This window comes from Scyliorhinus torazame, chromosome 2 (assembly GCF_047496885.1).
Source record: "Scyliorhinus torazame isolate Kashiwa2021f chromosome 2, sScyTor2.1, whole genome shotgun sequence".
Lineage (NCBI taxonomy): Eukaryota > Metazoa > Chordata > Chondrichthyes > Carcharhiniformes > Scyliorhinidae > Scyliorhinus > Scyliorhinus torazame.
Genome location: NC_092708.1, coordinates 127,452,793 through 127,472,867, shown reverse-complemented (window position 1 = coordinate 127,472,867; position 20,075 = coordinate 127,452,793). Strand labels below are relative to the sequence as shown.

The 20,075-nt window shown below is 48.1% G+C and overlaps 1 protein-coding gene across 3 annotated transcripts in view; it reads left to right on the top strand.

Annotated features, from left to right (window-relative positions):
• lnpk (lunapark, ER junction formation factor) overlaps positions 1–20,075 on the top strand; it is a 158,596-nt gene that overhangs the window by 8,547 nt on the left and 129,974 nt on the right. For all 3 annotated transcript variants that reach the window (XM_072476687.1, XM_072476679.1, XM_072476698.1), the window contains exon 3: positions 4,308–4,349. In XM_072476687.1, coding sequence (XP_072332788.1) covers positions 4,308–4,349 — 42 coding nt within the window. The remainder of the gene's footprint in view (positions 1–4,307; positions 4,350–20,075) is intronic.

The following is a 20,075-nucleotide window of genomic DNA, read 5'->3' as shown; positions in this document are numbered from 1 at the left end:
TAATCCATTGAAGGTGGCAGGACGGGTTGGGAGTGCGGTTAATAAAGTATACAGTATATTAATCTTTATTAATAGGGACATAAACCACAAGAGCAAAGAAGTTATGTTAAACTTATTTCAAACACTGGATCAGCCTCAACTGGAGTATTACATCCAGTTCTGGGCACCACACTTTAGGAAAATGTGAACACATTGGCGAGAGTGCAGAAAACATTCACAAGAATGGATCAGGGATGAGGAACTTCAGTTACAAAGATAGATTGGAGAAGTTGGAACTGTTTTTGTTGGAGAGGAGAAGGCTGAAAGGATTTGATAGTGGTATTCAAAATCAGGAGCGAGCTGGACAGAGTATCATAGAATCCCTACAGTTCAGAAGGAGGCCATTCGGCCCATCAACCGTCCCTCCAAAAGAGCACTCCATCTAAGCCCAATTCCCAGTTTTATCCTCAAGCCCCTTAACCTAACCTACACATCTTTGGACACTTAAGGGGCAATTTAGCATTGCAAATCCAACTAACCTGCACATCTTTGGGCTGTAGGAGGAAACCAGTGCACCCAGAGGAAACTCATGCAGACACTGGGAGAATGTGCAAACTCCACATAGACTGACAATCACCCAAGACCAGAATTGAATCTGGATCCCTGGAACTGGGAAGCAGAATTGCTAACCACTGTACCACCGTGCTGCCCTGGTTATCTGAAATCTGTTAACTTGGTGATAACCATAGATTATTGCTTGTGAGCTGCTGATCCGAAATGCTCAGGTTGAGAAATTGGATACAGCGAAGATTATAGCCCCAACCATGAGAGACTGTATCAGTAGTACTGTGGGTGTGCTGGAGTGAGGTATGGTTGTTTAAACGAGAAGTTAAATTAAAGTTCTGCCTGCCCTAAAGTGGTGCAAAAGATTCTCTTAACACTTCAAAGATCTATGAAGTTCACCTGGTCCTCAGCAATCACTAAAAATGTTTCTTCTCATCATCAAACTGCTATTCGTTGGAGCTTGCTGTGTATCAAATGGTTGCAATGTTTCTCACATTACAATTAATAGGTTAAAAAAAAACTTAGCACTGGTGGAAAGATTAAGAGCGAGAGAACAAAGATTTAAGGGAGTTGGCAAAAGAAACAATGGTGACGTGAAAATGTTTTCATGTAGTGAGTGATGAGAAACTGGAATACACTACCTGAGGTTGTGGTGGAGACAAATTCAATTGATACATTTTATAAAGGAAATTGGATTGTTATCTGAAAAGGAAGAATGTACAGGATTACAGGGAGTAGGCCATAGAGTGATACTAGGTGAATTGTCGACAGTGCGTATAGACATGACCGGCTCAATGGCCTCCTGTGATGTAATAATTCCGTGATTCTGTAAAGGTTGGCATGAGGTTTTTGTTGTTGGAAAGGCAGGACCATAGAAAGGCAATGTGTCGAAAATAGGCACTGTAACGATTAAGGAGTTTTAATATGAATTCTCATTATAGTTTAATTTTTATGTTGAGACTTGGTTACTGCTTTAGTCAGTACCATGATCACCTCGAACCTCTGCAGTCTCTCCACATGACTGAAGTCCTTCATCCTGGCACCACTCTGATAAATCTTTTTTTTGCACCTATTCCAATGCCTTGACATCTTTCCTAAAGTGTGATGGCCAGCATTCGGCATAATAATCCAGTTAATTAGCATAAATAGCATAGCATAAATCACTTGTTAGGCCTCAGATGGATTATTGTGTCCAATTCTGAGCATCACATTGAATGACATCTTTCTCCCTATAAGAATGGAAAAACTGGACAACAACCCACCTGCTACAGAGTGATTTGTGATTACCCATTTACTTTTTGGTTAGAAATGGTTTATGGTTAGACATGAAGGAGGGGAGAAACCAATTTAGTTTAATTTGCCCTGTAGAATAAAAAGGATTTTGTGCTTAATACGCTTATTTCATTCTTGTGTTTTAAATTTTGAATGACATATTTTCAACATAATTCGGTTTAAGGGTTTTGTTATTGTCACATTTATCTCAATGAAGCATTCACTTTATTTCAATTCCACCCTAAAATATTTCTTTTCCTTATTTTGCTTCCTTGCCAATTTATTTCCTTTCCTCTCCCCAAATGCATGGATTTGTAGTTGGGTGCAGTTCCTCAGGCTCTGGTGGCCATCCAATATTTAACCTAAGTAACTGCTGCTTATAGTTGAGTCTTGGTTGGTTTTGGCAGGCAGCTTGATTGCTGAACCGGACCTCTTCTTTCATGATGGCTGCATACATATACTCCCAGCAGGAGTTGCTTTATACTTTTTGCCCCTCTACTCCATAACTTGGGGCAGTGAGGCCAGATATGGCATCTTTAATGCTGCCCTAGCAGACTGGTTACCCCAACACATCAAAATAAAATTGGCACTTTCCTGGTTTCTTTGGCTTAGATCTTTGTGATCAGCTTAGTGAACCTTTAGGGTGCCACCGCGGTATGCATTCACAGTGCTTTCTCTTTGCATGGAAATTAGGGTATTTTACCTTAAAGATAAAACTTTACTTAAATTCTAGAGATGCAAGTACATTAATGTCCTAACAGCAAACCTAATGCATGTTGGCCTTATTATCTAACTGTATTTAAGTTCAGTTTGTGTAATTTGTGAAGCAATCTAGGTCCTGGTTTTGTTTTCATCTGAATGGAAGTCCAGCAAGTCAGTTACTTGGTACGCACAATCTCAGTAGCCCAAAAATGTCAAATAAGGTTTTGATGGATACATAAAAGTAATTGATACTCAACATAAATTAGATATGGCATTAATGACCAGACAAGCACTTATGGATTCTGCAATCAAATTACATTTTTCATTAAGGGAAGAAGTAGTAACATTTTTAATGTATTGAATAAAGAAGCTCTGAATGAGAACATACACTCCTCTTGAAAAGCAATACACCTCTTTGATCCCTTAAGTTCAACTAATCACTTATTGAATTACTTAGTTTTCTTTTTTACTCTTAAATCTGTAACATACCCTACAATATCCTGTGAATCTTCATCATAGTTTCTCAATTGAAAAACTATTGAAAAAGAACGCAATATAGATAATTTCTCTACAAGTCAATATTTTATAACTGGTTTCATTTAGAGATTGTATTATTATATAAATTTCTTTGCTTTTTTAGTTCACTGTGCAATTGCTGTGAAACAATTGTTAACTCAGTCATATGGTGTCTGCAGTTGCTCTTGCCCTTCAATTTCTATATGGCTTTCTTCTGCTTCCTCTTATTTCCGACAAACTCATTAGAGCTATTTGAATACTCTATTACTCAGTGGAGTACCTTTTGCCTGGTTCTGTATTCTATTCTGATGTCAGCCTTCATTTGTTTATTTAAATTAAAAAGGAATCGGCATCTCTTGAATTTAAGTATTGGTGAACTTTTTTTTACACTCCGAGCTGAAAGTGCACGACCAAAGCTCACGGTGCAGGAGAGTAACAGAGTTCGATAAAGGAGAAGATAAATCGGGAAGTTGTTATTTCTGTTTCGAACTTATTCTGGAGTTGGAGGAGATGTTACATTACCCCACTTCTCTTTGCAGTTTGTTTTCTTGCTGTTCCTTGCACACACCTCTCTCATGCCTTGGTATGGAGATTGGGGACGGGGGGACGGGAGGGGACGGGGGGGGGGGAGGGGACGGGGGGGGGGACGGGGACGGGGGGGGGGGGGGAAGGGACGGGGGGGTGGGCGTACAAAACCACCCTGCTTTATGAAGACATTGAAAATTTTATGAATCCTATGTTTTATTAGAGCATTGATTTGGCTCTTTTATGAAACATAGAGAATTGTCGAGTGCTGTAAAGTATAAAAGGTGGTACCAACTGGAGTGTTTTTCACCTTTCTGTACCTGTAACAAAATTAACCTGTAGTTTTTGCAGAGGTGAATATAGGATATATATCCAGATTTACTGTCGCTTAGCAGTCCCTGCCATTTTATAGGTGGGCTAACATTTTGGTGAGGAGGGTACTTGTATATATGGTGAGATCACATGGTATTTTATAAAGCAGTGTGCCATCAGATTGGCGTCATTTGACCTATTTCATGTTTGCACATACTATTGACACTGTTCCATTTCAAACAACCTTAAATGGGTTTGCGTTGGAAGTGTATCTCGCTTCTCATGTTACCCATCTGTTAAGAGGTCACACCTATTATAAAAGGACCAGTATATTCTGTTCTTAGTAATGCACAGTGCAACTCATTTGGACACTGGTAGTCCTATCAATAAATATTGTCATTGAATTTTTTTTAACACTTATTTTTCTTTTAATGCAGGCAAAACCTTCCACTATAGAAGTATTAGAAAAAATTGACAAGGTACAATTCTTCAATTTTACATGACGTAAATAGTGCAAGTTATTTTGGTCTGGTTTTACATGTTATTGTATTTGCAGCTCAGTAGTATTCTCCCTGACCCCCCCCCCCCCCCCTCGGATTGTTTTCTACTTAAGATTTCACCGCAACTGCTGAACATTTACCAAAGTAAGAATTCTTTGTGCTGAGTGGCCATACCAGGAGTTGACACCTAGCCCCATTGGAGGGTTAGGATTTGGGCAACATTTATTCAATAATTTCTAATAGGCCAACAGACTTAATGGGTTGAGTTCCAATTTTTTTTGCAAGTTATTGAGTTTTATACATTTTCATAAGTTTAAAAAAAAATAATTTAGAGTGCCCAATTATTTTCTTTTCAATTAAGGGGCCAATTCACCTACCCTGCACATCTTTAGGGTTGTGAGAGTGAGACCCACGCAGACACTGGGAGAATGTGCAAACTTTGGGCGGCATGTGGCGCAGTGGTTAGCACTGGGACTGGGTTTGAATCCCGACCCTGGGTCACTGTCCATGTGGAGTTTGCACATTCTCCCTATATCTCCGTGGGTTTCACCCCCACAACCCAAAGATGTGCAGGTGGATTGGCCACCCTAAATTGTCCCTTAATTGGAAAAAAAAATAATTGAGTACTCTAAATTTATTTAAAAAAAAAAAGAGAATGTGCAAACTCCACATGGACAATGACCCAGGGCCAAGATCGAACCCGGGTCCTTGGCGCTGTGAGGGAGCAGTGATAACCACTGCACCACTGTGCTGCCCTACACTTCATAAGTTTGTCACTTACTTATGGTTGGATGGTTAGGAGAAACAGGTTTTTGACAAAAGGATTTCCAAGATATTTTGAATCACTTCTTCACTGGCTCCCTTTTCTACTTTCCAAGTGTTATTAGCAGTTTGCTAATTAGCATATTTTGAACATCATTGAGTCTGTGGCACAGTGGTTAGTACTGCTGCCTCACAGCGCTGAGGATCTGGGTTCAATTCCAGCCCCGGGTCACTGTCCGTGTGGAGTTTTGCACTGTCCGTGTGGAGTTTGCACATTCTCCCTGTGTCTATGTGGGTCTTACCCCCACAACCCAAAAGATGTGCAGGGTAGATGGACTGGTCATGTTAAATTGCCCCTTAATTGGAAAAATTTAAAAAAACGTACTTTAATCTACATGCAAGCTTTTGTTCATAAATACTGCTTTTTAATTGATAGATTAACATAGAATTATATTGAATGCGCAGCACAGAAACAGGGCAGCTAGTCCATACCAGTTTTAAAGCTCTGCATAAGCTTCCTCCCACCACACTTAATGAAGTTTTAGTAAAGCATCAAGAAATGTGGCAATGTGTGAACCTTTAAACATGTAAACTGGGAGAATGCAATTTGTTTTGCATACGTGATATTTTAAAAAATCAGGCCCTTGCAATAATGAGTATTTGAACCTCCAAAACAGGTTAATGAACCAATGGACTACTTGTTTATCAAAGGTTTAACACACACAAAGATCTAAAGTAAAAATACAGTTTTTAAAAGCAAATTTGTGAGTTGGAAATAATATTCGAACTTATCTCTTACAAGTGTGACATATTAGTTTCAAACTTGTAGGTGTAACATTGCAATAGGATGTATGTATGCAAGATGTAAATTTTTATTACTTTTCTGCTGGGCCTCTCATAACACTAGTTATGTCAGAGGATGCATTATTGTATAATGATAGGGAAATTAAACCATGTAACAAAATATGTTACTCTGTTGTTAAAGTGTAGTTGAGTGCAACTAAAAATGCTGCGCTGTGCTCAAATCAGTTCCAAGCTGATTTTCATCACGTTAAAGGTAAAACTTCCCAGTTTCCTATTAACCTCCTGAGGTTAGTTGAAACTCTCTGGGAATAACCAGCTTGTGTTTTGCTGGGGTACTGGGGCGTTACAGTAACGTTTCAAAAGTAATAGATAATTTCCTTGTGGATCTCTTGTGAATTGCTTGTGGTAGTCATCCACTAGCTTCCTTTATTTATCTATTTCAATTTGTATATTTTTCTGCATATTGGTAAGAGTAATACCCCAGTGATGAGATTGATAAATTGACATTTTGTGAGGTCATAGATTTTAGCAAATCTGGGCTTGGGAAAATGGGTTTAGAATTTATTATAAATGGAGTGCGGGCAGGGTAGTTGTGAAGTTGGGCTGAAATAAGTGGGGTATCCCTCCGGTTTGGTAAGACTGCAGGGCTTGAGGTTTTGTAACAAATTCCAGACATTCGCAGCATTGCAGTAGGGATCCTGTCCTTTGGTAGTACCGGGGAGGAGTTCTGGGGTTTGAAACACCTGGTTAAAATGTCTGGTCTTCAATAGAACTGTGAGTCGCAACTTGAGGCTCCTTGTGTCTATTAGAATTGGGTATGTTCTAGTGCCAAAATTGGCTGCTAAAGTCCTAGGCCTGACAACTCACCAATATCTCTGTCTTTCTTGACCCCACATAGTGGTACTGTCACTCGACTAGTAATCAGAGACCTGTGGTAATACTCTGGGGACCTGGGTTCAAATCCCACCCATGGCAGATGGGGAAATTTGAAAATCTGGAATTAAAGTTCTAACAACCACGAAACCATTGTTGATTGTCGTTAAAAACCTATCTGGTTCATTAATGTCCTTTTGGGAATGAAATCTGCCATCCTTACCTGACCTGGTCCACATATGGCTCCAGATCCACAGCAGTGAGGTACTGAGGATCAATGCCTGAGACTTGGCTGTTCCATTACAGTTATAAAATAGGCATCTACCAGACAATGTGGAAGATTGTCCAGATATATCTTCTCAAAAAAGAAAAACAAGATGCATCTACCCCTACCAATTATTAACTCCCTTCAAATCATAAGTAAAGTGTTGGAAGACTGCAGTAATAGTGCCATTAGGCAACCCCCACTTACTGCTTCCAACAAATCCTCTCTGCTCTGAACCTCATCACAACATAGATCCAAACTAAATATACAAGTTTAGTTCACAGAATCACAGAATGCTACAGTGCAGAAGAGGCCCTTCAGCCCATCGATGAAAGACCGTGATCTGCCCACCTAATCCCACTTGCCAGCACTTGGCTCGTAGCCTTGAATGTTATGGCATGCCAAGTACTCATCCAGGTACTATTTAAAGGATGTGAGGCACCCTGCCTCAACCACCCTCCCAGGCAGTGCATTCCAGACCGTCACCACTCTCTGGGTAAAACAGGTTTTCCTCAAATCCCCCCCCAAACACCTCAGTTTGAACAGGTGTCACCTTGTAACTGACCCTTCAACTAAGGGGAACAGCTGCTCCCTATCCACCCTGTCCATTCCCCTCATAATCTTGTACACCTCAATCAGGTCACCCCTAGTCTTCTCTGCTCCAGAGAAAACAATCCAAGCCTATCCAACCTCTATAACTTAAATGTTCCATTCCAGGCAACATTCTGGTGAATCTTCTCTGCACCACCTCCAATGCAATTACATCCTCCTTATAATGTGGCAGCCAGAATTGCACACAGTTCTGGATGCCAGTGATGGCAACTGACCTCTATATCAAGCAGCATTTGCCGAGTGTGGCTGCAAGGAGTCCTAGCAAAACCGAGCTAGTTAGGGTCTTGAGAAAAAGAAAAATTCTCTCCAGGGTTGGAGTCAAAGAACAATACAGCACAGGAACAGGCCCTTCGGCCTACAAGCCTGTCATGATACCAGCCGTGGCCAAAACCCTCTGCACTTCCTTGTGCCGTATCCCTCTATACCCATCCTATCAATGTATTTGTCGAGATGCCTTTTGAATGCCATTAATGTATCTGCTTCCATAACCTCCCCTGGTAACACGTTCCAGGCACTCACCACCCTCTGTATAAAATTTTTAAAAAAACTTGCCTCGCACATCTCCTCTGAACTTTGCCCCACGGACTTTAAACCTGTGTCCCCTGGTGACTGACCCCTCCACCCTGGGAAAGAGTGCTGTCCATCCACACTATCCAGTCAATTTTAATGCACAGGAAGATGATTGAGGTTGTCCGAGGTTGTTAATTATTGCAGGACCAGGATATTGGTGAATGAGACCCTGAGGGAATCATCTTTGTTCCAACCTGCAGTTGCTCTAAAAAATTACCTTTCCTTCATCGTAAGGCCAGGACTTGCGGCTGTTTGCTGACTATTATAATAAGTGTTCAACTCCATTCATAAACCTGGTGATGAAGTAGTTCATACCAACTTTTTGACAAATCCCAGGTACCTTGCATGCCATGGAAGAATCAACAAGAAAATACTTCTGATGTACAACTGTACCACCATTGCTGTCTCCACTGTCAATATCGTGTGCAGACCATTGATTAGAATCATTACTGAACCAGCTACATACACACTGACTACAAAGATAGGGTAAAGATCTGGGTACTTTGAAACAAGTAGTTTACCACCTGACTCACCAAAGCCATGTACAATGCTGAAGACTTTTTACCTTTCCCTTTCCCACAGGAACAACTTCATCTACCTAATATATAGTATAATTTGGATAAATGTGACGTTATTCATTTTGGAAGCAAAAACGAGAAGGCAGATTACTACCTGAATGGCTGTAAATTGGGAGGGGGAGTGTGCAGCGGGACCTGGGTGTCCTTGTGCACCAGTCGCTGAAGGTAAGCATGCAGGTGCAGCAGGTGGTAAAGAAGGCAAATGGTATGTTGGCCTTTATTGCGAGAGGTTTGGAGTACAGGAGCAGGGATGTGTTGTTGCAATTATACAGGGCCTTGCTGAGGTCACACCGAGAATATTGTGTGCAGTTTTGGTCTCCTTTTTTGAGGAAGGATGTTCTTGCTCTCGAGGGTGTGCAGCGAAGGTTAATCAGGCTGATTCCAGGGATGGCGGGACTGACGTATGTGGAGAGATAGACTAGAATGAGGGGGATTTCATAGAGACTTATAAAATTCTAACAGGACTAGATAGGGTGGATGCAAGGAGGATGGTCCCGATGGTGGGTGTGTCCAGAACCAGGGGTCACAGTCTGAGGATTTGGGATAAACCATTTAGGACAGAAATGAGGGGATATTTCTTCACCCAAAGAGTGGTGAGCCTGGTATTCATTACCACAGGAAGTAGTTGAGGCTATGACATTGAATACATTCAAGAGGCGGCTAGATATGGTACTTCAGGTGAATGGGATCAAGGGTTATGCGGAGAAAGCAGGTTTAGGCTATTGAGTTGGACGATCAGCCATGATCGTGATAAATGGCGGAGTGGGCTCGAATGGCCGGATGACCTCCTCCTGCTCCTATCTTTTATCTTTCTATACCACTGTTGTATAAGGTTCCATGGCTTCTATTTCTGTTGGTGTATTTTTGGAACATTCAGTACCCTTTAGTTTCAATTCATTTCTATCCTCTAGGTTTCAACCATGTTTTGGTGACTCTCACCTCTGTAATAACCTCAAGTTCTGGAATCTTTTTCATGCTAACAACAATTTGTAGATGCCTCCTTTCATGCTCCGACCCCCCCCTCATGCTCCAAACTCTTCCCCCCCCCCCCAATCGCATTGAGAGAAGAAACAAGCCCGGAAACAAGGCAGCACAGTCCTGCGCAAAACACAAAACAAATGTGTACAGTTCATGATCTTATTGTCTCTGTTTGCGGTCTGTCCTCCGCTCTTTGTTCTGATTCTTCATTTCTTTTCCGCCCCCGTGGCTTTCATTGCTGTTGCGGCTGTTCCTCCCCCAGTTTGTTCGATTTAACAAACTCATCAGCCTCAGCTGGGGTGTTCAAATACGGTTCTTTTCCCTTGAGTGTTACCCAGAGTCTGGCCGGGAATAACATCCCAAATCGCACCCTACTTTTGTAGAGTGCTGATTTTGCTCTGTTGAACTCAGCCCTTCTTTTTGCCATGTCTGCCCCATTGTCCTGGTAAACCCTTATAGTCTTCACTTCCCATATGTACGATTTCATCTGCTGAGCCCACCTTAGGATTTTTTTCCGGTCCTGGAACCGGTGCAGCTTCGCGATAATCGCTCTGGGCTGCTCTGCAGCTTTCGGCTTGGGTCGAAGCGACGTGTGTGCCCTGTCTAGTTCTGGGGGGTTTGGAAATCCTTCCCTTCCCACTAGCTTGCCCAGCATTTGGGCGATGTAGCCTGTTGAGTCTCTGCCCCCTATCCCCTCTGGCTGATCCACTATTCTGCCGTTCTGCCGTCTGGACCTGTTTTCCTGGTCCTCCACTCTCCCTCTTGGGCTCCCCTGGGACGTGACGAACCTTCTCACCTCGGTTTCCAGAGCTACCACCCTGTCGCTCTGGTCCGAGGTGTCCTTCTCCAACTCCAGGATTGTCTTCTCCTGCTGCTCCACCTTACTTCCCAGGCTTTCGATGGTGCGCTGCATTTTGTCTGTCGTCTCCGACAGCACCTCCTTCATCATCGTTTGAAGTTCCATCCTGATCGGCTCCTTTATGGCTTTTAGCTTCCTTTTCAGCACACTTCTCCACTCTTCCTCATTTGCGGGGGGGATGATGGTCGCCGTGTCGTGTTCCTGCCCCGCTATTTAGTCCGCCAGCTTTTCCCCTTCCAGCTTCGCCGGCACCTCCGTTCTGTCTCGTGGGGCCGCCTGCCTGCGCGTCCGCCGCTCCGGTGTTTTTCCCTCGCTGCTGCTCCTTGCATCTCGCTGTCCCTTCGATTTGTTATTTTTTCCAGCCATAATCCTTTTGCGTGCCTTTCGGTTTTGGTGGGCTTTTTAAGCCCACGCTGCTCCTCACCCTGAGGTTGCTCTCCCCTCCCCTGCTGTTCTAACTCGCCGGATCTGCCTCTCTCCACGCTGGTCCTCACCCTGAAGTTGCTCTCCCTTCCCCCGCTGTTCTAACTCGCTGGGTCTGCCTCTCTCCACGCTGGTCCTCATCCTGAAGTTGCTCTTCTTTCCCTCGCTGTTCTAACTCGCCGGATCTGCCTCTCTCCACGCTGGTCCTCACCCTGAAGTTGCTCTCCCTTCCCCTGCTGTTCCAACTCGCCGGATCTGCCTCTCTCCATGCTGGTCCTCACCCTGAAGTTGTACTCCCTTCCCCCACTGTTCTAACTTGCCGGGTCTGCCTCTCTCTATGCTGGTCCTCACCCTGAAGTTGCTCCCCCTTCCCCCGCTGTTCTCCTTATATGTCTTTTCTATCCCCGATTTATTTTCTGCCCCACATCCTGACTACTGCTATGGGGACTGTGCATAACTCCCATCACTTCTTTTTACTTTTTTGATTCTTCAACTCTACCCACATAGATTCTATGCCTTCTGATCCTATATCACATCATTTTATTTTAAGAAATATTTTTATTCTCCTCCTTTTTCACATTTATCATATTTGCAACAACAAATACAATGACAATCCGCTAGCCAACAATCCCCTCACCCCACCCACATTCAAACAGCTCCCAACATTTTGAATACAAAACACTAATGAAAAAGAATCATCATTAATTTCTACATTCCAAATCCCACATCTCTGCCCCCCCCCAAATGTTCGATGTTATCCAATTCATGATGAACAAGGCCCTTCCATCCTCCTCCTCAACTCAAACTTTACTTTCTCAAGCGTTAAGAACCCCAGCAGGTTCCCCCACCACGCCGAGGCACAGAGTAGAGAAGCCGACCTCCACTCCATCAGATTTCGCCTTCGGGCAATCAGCGAGGCGAAGGCTAAGACATCTGCCTCCGCACCCGCTTCCAGCCCCAGCCGATCCGAGACTTTGAATATGGCTTCTAGGGGAACTGGGGCGTCATTCTCCGACCCCCCCCAGCAGGTCGGAGAATGGCCGTTGGCCGCCGAGAATCCCGCCCCCGCCGGTTGCCGAAGTCTCCGAAGGGAGAAAAGCCGGCGGGGCGTTAATGGCGCCGCAGACGTCGGAGAATGGCACGGGTGTGCGCAAGGCAGCCGATTTTAGGAGCGTGCCAGAGAGACGGCGCAGGCTGCCGCAGAGGGGCAGGCGGCAGCCACCCAGGCTGGAGGGACACCTGACCGACAGGGGGAGGAGGACGTCGCGGCCCCACGGCAACGGAGGCACCCGAGGGCGCCCCGTGTGTACCGGCCCCGGCAGTCATACCAGGACCTCACAGACTGGGAATGCAGGAGGAGACTCCGGATGAGGCGGGAAACCGTGGCACACATCTGCCACCTGCTGGCACACCTGTCACCGCGTGGCACTGGCGGGGGACACCCTCTCCCCGTGTCCGTCAAGGTTACGGTGGCCCTGAACTTTTATGCAACGGGGTCATTCCAGGCACCGAGTGGGGACCTGTCCGGCATATCGCAGACATCGGTGCATCGGTGCATCCGGGCAGTGACAGATGCTCTATATGCCATGGCGCACTGCTACATCCGCTTCCCTGTGGACCGGGCCAGCCAAGATGCCCGGGCCGTGGGCTTCTCTGCCGTGGCCGGGTTCCCCATGGTCCAGGGCGCGATTGATGGGATGCACGTCGCCGTGCGGCCACCTGCAGATAACAGGGCCGTGTTCACCAATAGGAAGGGGACCTATTCGATGAACATACAGGTGGTCTGCGACCACCGCATGATGATCCTGCACGTCTGCGCCCGTTACACAGGCAGTGTACACGACTCATACGTGTTGTCGCGGTCATCCATCCCCGGCATGTACGAGGGACGCCATCCCTGGCTGAGGGGCTGGTTGCTGGGCGACAGGGGCTACCCATTGCGATCGTGGCTGATGACGCCTGTACGGAGGCCACGCAATGAGGCGGAGAACCGCTACAATGATGCCCATGTAGCGACAAGGGGAGTGATAGAGAGGTGCTTTGGCGTGCTGAAGATGCGTTTCAGGTGCCTGGACCTCTCTGGGGGCGCCCTCCAGTATCGGTCAGATAGGGTCGGCCGCATCATTGTGGTGTGCTGCGTCCTGCACAACATAGCCCAACAGAGGGGCGATGTGCCGCAGGCAGAGGAGGGTGGAGCGGAGGAGCAGCAGGAAGAGGCGCAGTCCTCCCCAGATGAGGGGGATGGGGGCAATGGTCAGGGCAGACGGGCTAGACACAGGCGGGTGGCTGACAACCGTTACCGGCTGGCCCAGCGGGCACGGGACAGGCTGGTAGCCGCCCGCTTCACTGACTAGATGGGCGTGGGAATCGGGTAGTATGGCCACAGACCGCACACCATGGCAACAGCCGACCACCCACCCAGCACCCTCACCCCCCCACCCGCATGCACACACCCCCCCCCCCCCCCCCCCCCCCATTGCCGATCCACCTGCGGCACAACGGGCCGGGCTCACACAGTTGCGGGTGGACGCGTGTCTATTGCAGGCCATGGAGGATGATGACAACCCGCCCTGCGGTGAGCTCCTGGCTCCACATCGTTGGACTATGTCTGACCCATGGCCACAGTACCACCATCCACCCGGACCATCCCTGCATGCGGCTGTGACACTGCAGCGCACGGTCCCATCCTCTGCCCGGGGGGATGTTGATGGCGGCCCAGGGGGAAGGGGGCAGACTCACCTGGGGCTGAGGTAAGACCACCCCTCACACACACACTTGCGCTCAACGTACATGACACCCCCGCACACTTTGGACAGAGCACAAAGGCAGCTTCTGTAGGTGTAACATTGACTTTAATAACCAAAGGAGTTCATGCACGTGCCCTAGCCCCTAAAACTCATCTGTGCCCTGCACCCGTGCCAACTTACTCAGTGTCTAATTGTTTGGCCTTACGGGCCCTTTGACTCCGTCTACGTGGTTCCCCAGACGGTACAGCAGACCTGGAGGTGGACTCCTGTGATTCCTGCCCTCTGACACTGGATCCCTTTGGCGGCCGTTTCCTGGGGCGTCCTGGCCTAGATGGGCCAGGCTGCAGCCCGGGCGACTGGGATGGCGAGCTGCCAGCCTGTCCTGCCCGTTGCCCACCCGATGCACCTGGGACGGAAGGGGAGGGGAGTCCGAGGTGTCGCGGTGTTCCGGGACCTCCCCTACAGGGGGACCCGGGACGGACCACACCACATCCTCCTCCCTCGGGTTGCCCGATGGCCCCCAGGCCTCTACATGGGTGGGGGATGCGAATGGACTGGCCATCCGACGCCCCCCCGACATCTGGCGCTGCCAGTCCTGGAGGCCCGTGCTGGTATCGACAGGGGTCTGCAGGTTTGCAGCCATGGAGCCCAGGGGGTTGGCAAACCCTGTCTGTGACAGTGCGACGCTGGCTCGCACATGGCCACTGGCGCCGATGCCCTCAGCGATGGCCTGCAGAGACTGGGCCATGGCCTGCAAAGACTGGGCTATGGTGTTGAGCGCTTCTGCCATCTGGCGCTGGCACTGGCTCATGGCCTCCTGTGAGAGGGCAGCCATGTCCTGGGCCACAGACGCCGCCTGCACGGAAAGCCCCAGGCCTCGCAAACTGTTCCCCATGTCTGACACCGTCGCACCCATTGCCTCCACCGCGGACGTCACCCGTGCGGTGTCGGCCTGGGTGGCACGCATGACCGGCACCACTCCCAGCTCCTGGACGCGGGTGGACTCCTCCACCTGCGACTGCAGCCGCCGCAAGCCGGCCGTCACCCTCTTCACTCGTCTCCGGGTCGGTAGTTGCATCGGATCTATGTGTGGGTGTGGTAACTCCAGGAACCCGGGATATATCTGGGCGGCAGATGTTCGCCTCCGACCGCCTGGCCCCTCTGCTGCTCCTACCTCCACCTGCTGTACCGGGACGGCTGTGTTGTGCGCACCAGTGAGTGTACCAGACGCCTCATCACTAAAGTGCCCAACCGAGGTGAGTGTTTCTGCGATGGTGGAGGGTGTTGGTGACAGCAGTGGCGTTGTGTCGTGCTCTTCGTCCCACTCTGAGTCCATGGCACTTTGGGGTGGGGGTTCGTCTCCACCCATCCACTCTGAGTCACTGTCCGGTATTTCGTCTTCCCGGGTAGGGGTGTCCTGGGCAGTGCTGTCCCGGGCAGTGCTGTCCCGGGCAGTGGTGTCCCGGGCAGTGGTGTCCCGGGCAGTGGTGTCCCGGGCAGTGGTGTCCCGGGCAGTGGTGTCCCGGGCAGGGGTGTCCCGGGCAGGGGTGTCCCGGGCAGGGGTGTCCCGGGCAGGGGTGTCCCGGGCAGGGGTGTCCCGGCTCGGCTGTGACGGGGGCCTGTGGTTGCCCCCCTCGCCGCTGGGTGGCACACGCCTGCATCGTCGCACCCGCACGTGACGGGGGCGTCGTCTCCCTGTTGCTCCAGGTCTCTCCGCCTCCCGTGGTCTCCAAGGGACATCCTGCGGGCGTCGCATGCCAGAGGGTCCGGGTCTCTCCGTCTCCCGTGGCCTCCGAGGGGCATCCTGCGGGCTGTCTGCATCTGCGGGGATGGATGCCTCGACGTTTGCTCCTGCGATACACAATGAAGCATGCATGGTTAGACACGCAGGCAGTGATCAGGTGGTATGGGGGAGGGGGGATATGGGGATGGGGGGGGGATATGGGGACGGGCTGTCGGTGGCTCACTTGCTAGTACGCCCCCCGACCTCTGCATCAGCAACCACCCGGTCCTCAGGTCCGCCAGCCAGTTCCAGGGCCCTTTCCTCGTGTTCGGTCAGTGGCCTCTCATCAGCGGGGCCTCCTCCAGTCCTCACATGCTCCCTATTGTTGTGTGCTCGCTTCTCCTGTGGCGGTGGGGGTGGTGGCAGGGGTAAAACGCAACAGTGTTAGGCAGGTATATAAATGCACGCCATCCCTGCGTGTATTGCAGAGGTTAAGGTTAGGGCTGGATTCACTTGGGGATATGGGGGAGGGGGGGGATATGGGGGAGGGGGGGATATGGGGGAGGGGGGGATATGGGGGAGGGGGGGATATGGGGGAGGGGGGGATATGGGGGAGGGGGGGATATGGATATTTTGCGGGGTGGGGGGGGGGGAGGCTCACCCTGCCTGCTCTGGCGAGGTCATTCACCTTCTTGTGGCACTGGGTGCCTGTCCGTGGTGTCAGGGCCGCAGCGGTGACGGCCTCTGCCACCTCCCTCCACAGACGCCGGCTGTGGCGTGGGGCAACTCTGCGGCCGTGCCCGGGATACAGGGCCTCCCTCCTCTGCTCCACTGCGTCCAGGAGCGCCTCCACATCCCGTGACTGGAACCTCGGGGCTGAGCGCCCGTCCAGTCGGGTGTTCCGGTCGGGTGTTCTGGTCGGGAGGGGGGGAGCAGCGCGTCCTTATGAGCCGTCACGCCGTGCGGCGCGTATGACGCTGCACGGTGTGAACGACGTGCGCAAGCGCGGATCCCGTCACGTCGCTGCTAGCCCATTTCGGGCCGGAGATTTTTCAACCACCTTTCCGGCGTGACGCAAGTCGGATTTGCGCCGTTTTTTGTGCCGATCGGCGGACTTTGCTCCGATAACGGAGAATTTTGCCCCTGATTTGAGTCTCACGTGCACCACCTTTTGAGATTACCATAAAGATCTCCATCCAATACCCCTCCAGTTTTGGGCAGGACCAAAACATATGAACGTGATTTGCGGCCCCCCCTCCCCCACAGCGTTCACAAACATCCTCCAACCCCTCAAAGTCGGCGCATCCTCTACCTTGTGAGGTGTGCCCTATACACCACCTTCAACTATATCAATCCCAACCTCGTGCATGAAGTTGATGCATTCACCCTCTGTACTACCTCACACCACAACCCCTCCTCCATGCCCTCCCCCAACTCTTCCTCCCACTTTGCCTTAATCCCATCCAGTGATACCTTATCTCCCCCCAGGTAAAGTTTCCAGAACACGTAATAGGACAAAGAGTATAGAAGGTGGCAGGAATCGAACTTCAGGCAGAGCACAAAAGGTGACAAATATGAGAAGGGAGGTGGTCAATGCAGGACTTAGTATTGAAGATGAGGTTTTTTTTTGATTTGATTTATTATTGTCACATGTATTAGTATACAGTGAAAAGTGTTGTTTGTGAACGCTGTGGAGGAGGGGGACCGCAAATCACATTCATATGTTTTGGTCCTGGCCAAAACTGGAGGGGTATTGGAAGGAGATCTTTATGGTAATCTCAAAAGATGGTATACGTGAGACTCGAATCAGGTCCCCTAGCTTCCCCTCTTCCCCAATACTGGTGCCAATGTCCCATGAATTCAAATCCATGTCTCCCACACCAATCTTTGAGCCACGCATTTACCTCCTTAATCTTATTGACCCTGTGCCAATTAGCTCATGGCTCAGGTAGTAATCCAGAGATTATTACCTTTTTCGTTCTGCTTTTTAATTTTGCTCCTAGCTGTTCATACTCCCTTAGCAGAACCCCTGTCGTGGTTCTACCTATTGACTACAACATGGACGCTCTGCCCTGCCCTGTCACGAATATTGCTGTTGAACTGCTCCAGAATGTCGTTGGTATCTACGTGGACCACGACAACTGGATCTTGACCCTCTCACTCCAAGTTCCTCTGCAGCCCAGATGAGAAATCCCAAATCTACATATTGGGTTTTCGAACAAATTGTTTTCACAGAGGTTTACTGTTATAAAAGCACTGAGATGATGAGTGATTAAAGGCTAATGGGCTAAGCTTTCATATTTTAGTTTCATATATTTATTTATTTAGCATACCTTAGCAGTCAGTAAGCATCTCCGATCCAATGCCAGTGGTGCGGTGGCACAATGGTTAGCACTGTTGCCTCACAGCACCAGGGACATGGGTTCAATTCTGGCCTTGGGTCACTGTCTGTGCGGAGTTTGCACTTTCTCCCCGTGTCTGTGTGGGTTTCATCCGGGTGCTCCGGTTTCCCCTCTCAGTCCAAAGATGTGCAGGTTAGGTGGATTGGCCATGCTAAATGGCCCTTTAGTGACCCAAAAAAAGATGTGTAAGTAAGGTTAAGGGGCTATTGCGATAGGACGGAGAGTAAGCTTGGGTGGAGTACTCTTTCAGAGGGTCGGTGCAGACACGATGGGCAGAATGGCCTCCTTCTGCACTATAGGGATTCTATGATTCTGTGAATATGTTGGGAGTTTCTAGCCACAAGTGCTCATTGGTGTCTACTATTGAACAGAGGGAACTAGAGAAGCAGGCACCCGTAGCTCTTCAAACACAAAGCTGCAATATTAAACTCTGGCTAAGCTCAAAAGTTTAACTTGCAAGTGGGTAGTTAGGAGTTACTTGGCTTATTTCAGATATGTGGAGTTAAATTTCAGTTGCAGAAATTTCTGATATTTATTACAATAGCAGAGAATGAAATTTACCAGACATAAAAATGGTTGCTTTTTAATTGTCGTGGGTCATAAAATTGAGGTGGAGCATGTCCAGATCCTGGGCAATATTGGGAGAAAAGCCTAAGTAAACACTAAGCACTGCAAGACTAGTGGAACTCTAGAGAAACTAGAGAAGTCTACAAGCAAATAAAACATTCTTGAATTGAAAACTAATGTGTTTTGGTTTGTTTTGTAATTACTGGATGTTGATTGGTAGTTTTTACTACTGATCTAGTGAAATTAATTGGGTTTTTTTTATTGATGCACATCAATTAATTGATATTTGAGCTGCTTTGCATTTATAATTAGCATTAATTGATGTTGAATATTTGCGATATTTGTTTTTTCCCTGTGATTATCTGAGGGCTGTGTGTGATAATTTGGGGACTTTTCAAAAAAGAAATTTACGATGTGACAATTACAGCACCTTGAATTTATGTAATGCCTTTAAAGTCAGAAGGTGTTTCACAGGACCATAATTGGACATAAATTTACATTGATGCAAAAGAGTTATTAGGATGGGTGACTAAAGCTTGGTCAAAAGGTTAGGTTTTAAAGAGGATCTCAAAGGCGGAATGGGAGGAAATTCTAGAGCCTCAATTATAGATGATTGATGGAGGATACAGCCATCGATGGTGGAGTGCAGTAAGATGGGATGGCTGGTTGTTGGGGGAGTTGCAGGTGGTGGTAGAGGATGGAGGCGGAGACAGATTTAGAGGAATGCAAAGTTCTTGAGATTGTAGGGCAGGAGTAGGTCAGAAATAGGGAGAGGCAAGGGATTAATAATTTTATATTTGAGGCATTTGTGAGCTTGGAGGTAATGTAAGCTTGTAAGCACAAGAGTAATGGGACATGGTGCAAGTTAGGATGTGGACAGCAGCACCTGGATGAGTTCAAGTTTATGGAGTGTGGATAATTAGAAGCTGGCCAGAAGAGAATAAGAATAATTGGATCTGGGGGAACCAGAAGCATGGGTAAGGGTTTTAGCAGCTGATGTGCTGAATCAGGGATGGGAGACAGGTCATGTTATAGGGTGGAGGTAGTCGATCTTTGTGATAGAGGGGTTCTGGGTTTCGAAGCTCCGCTAAGGGTGAAATAGGACACTGAGGTTGTGAACAGTGGGATTCAGCCAGAGGTGGTGGTCAGAGAGCAGGGAAGAAATTGGTGGCAAGGAATTGCAGATTTTGGTGGGGTTGAAGACAGTGGATTTGGTCTTTTCAGTGTTTAATTTAAGAATGTTCATTGGCTTGCAATGGCCCTTGCCATCCATAAGCTTATTGCGGATGATTGTATTGTCACCCTAAAACTTGGTGATGATGTCTTCCCCCCTGAACGACGCCTCCCCACCTGCCGATACATGCCGCTGCTTATCCTGCCTCGACCATTGTGGTAAGAGATGCAGCTCTTCTCACCAGATTATATCTTTATTTGTCCACTTACTTATCTGGAATTTTCTCTTCCTTAAGCATCTCACTTTGTCCCACCCTTCTCACTTATTTAAAATCTTTGTTCTCCATTGCCCACTCAAGCACCATGCCA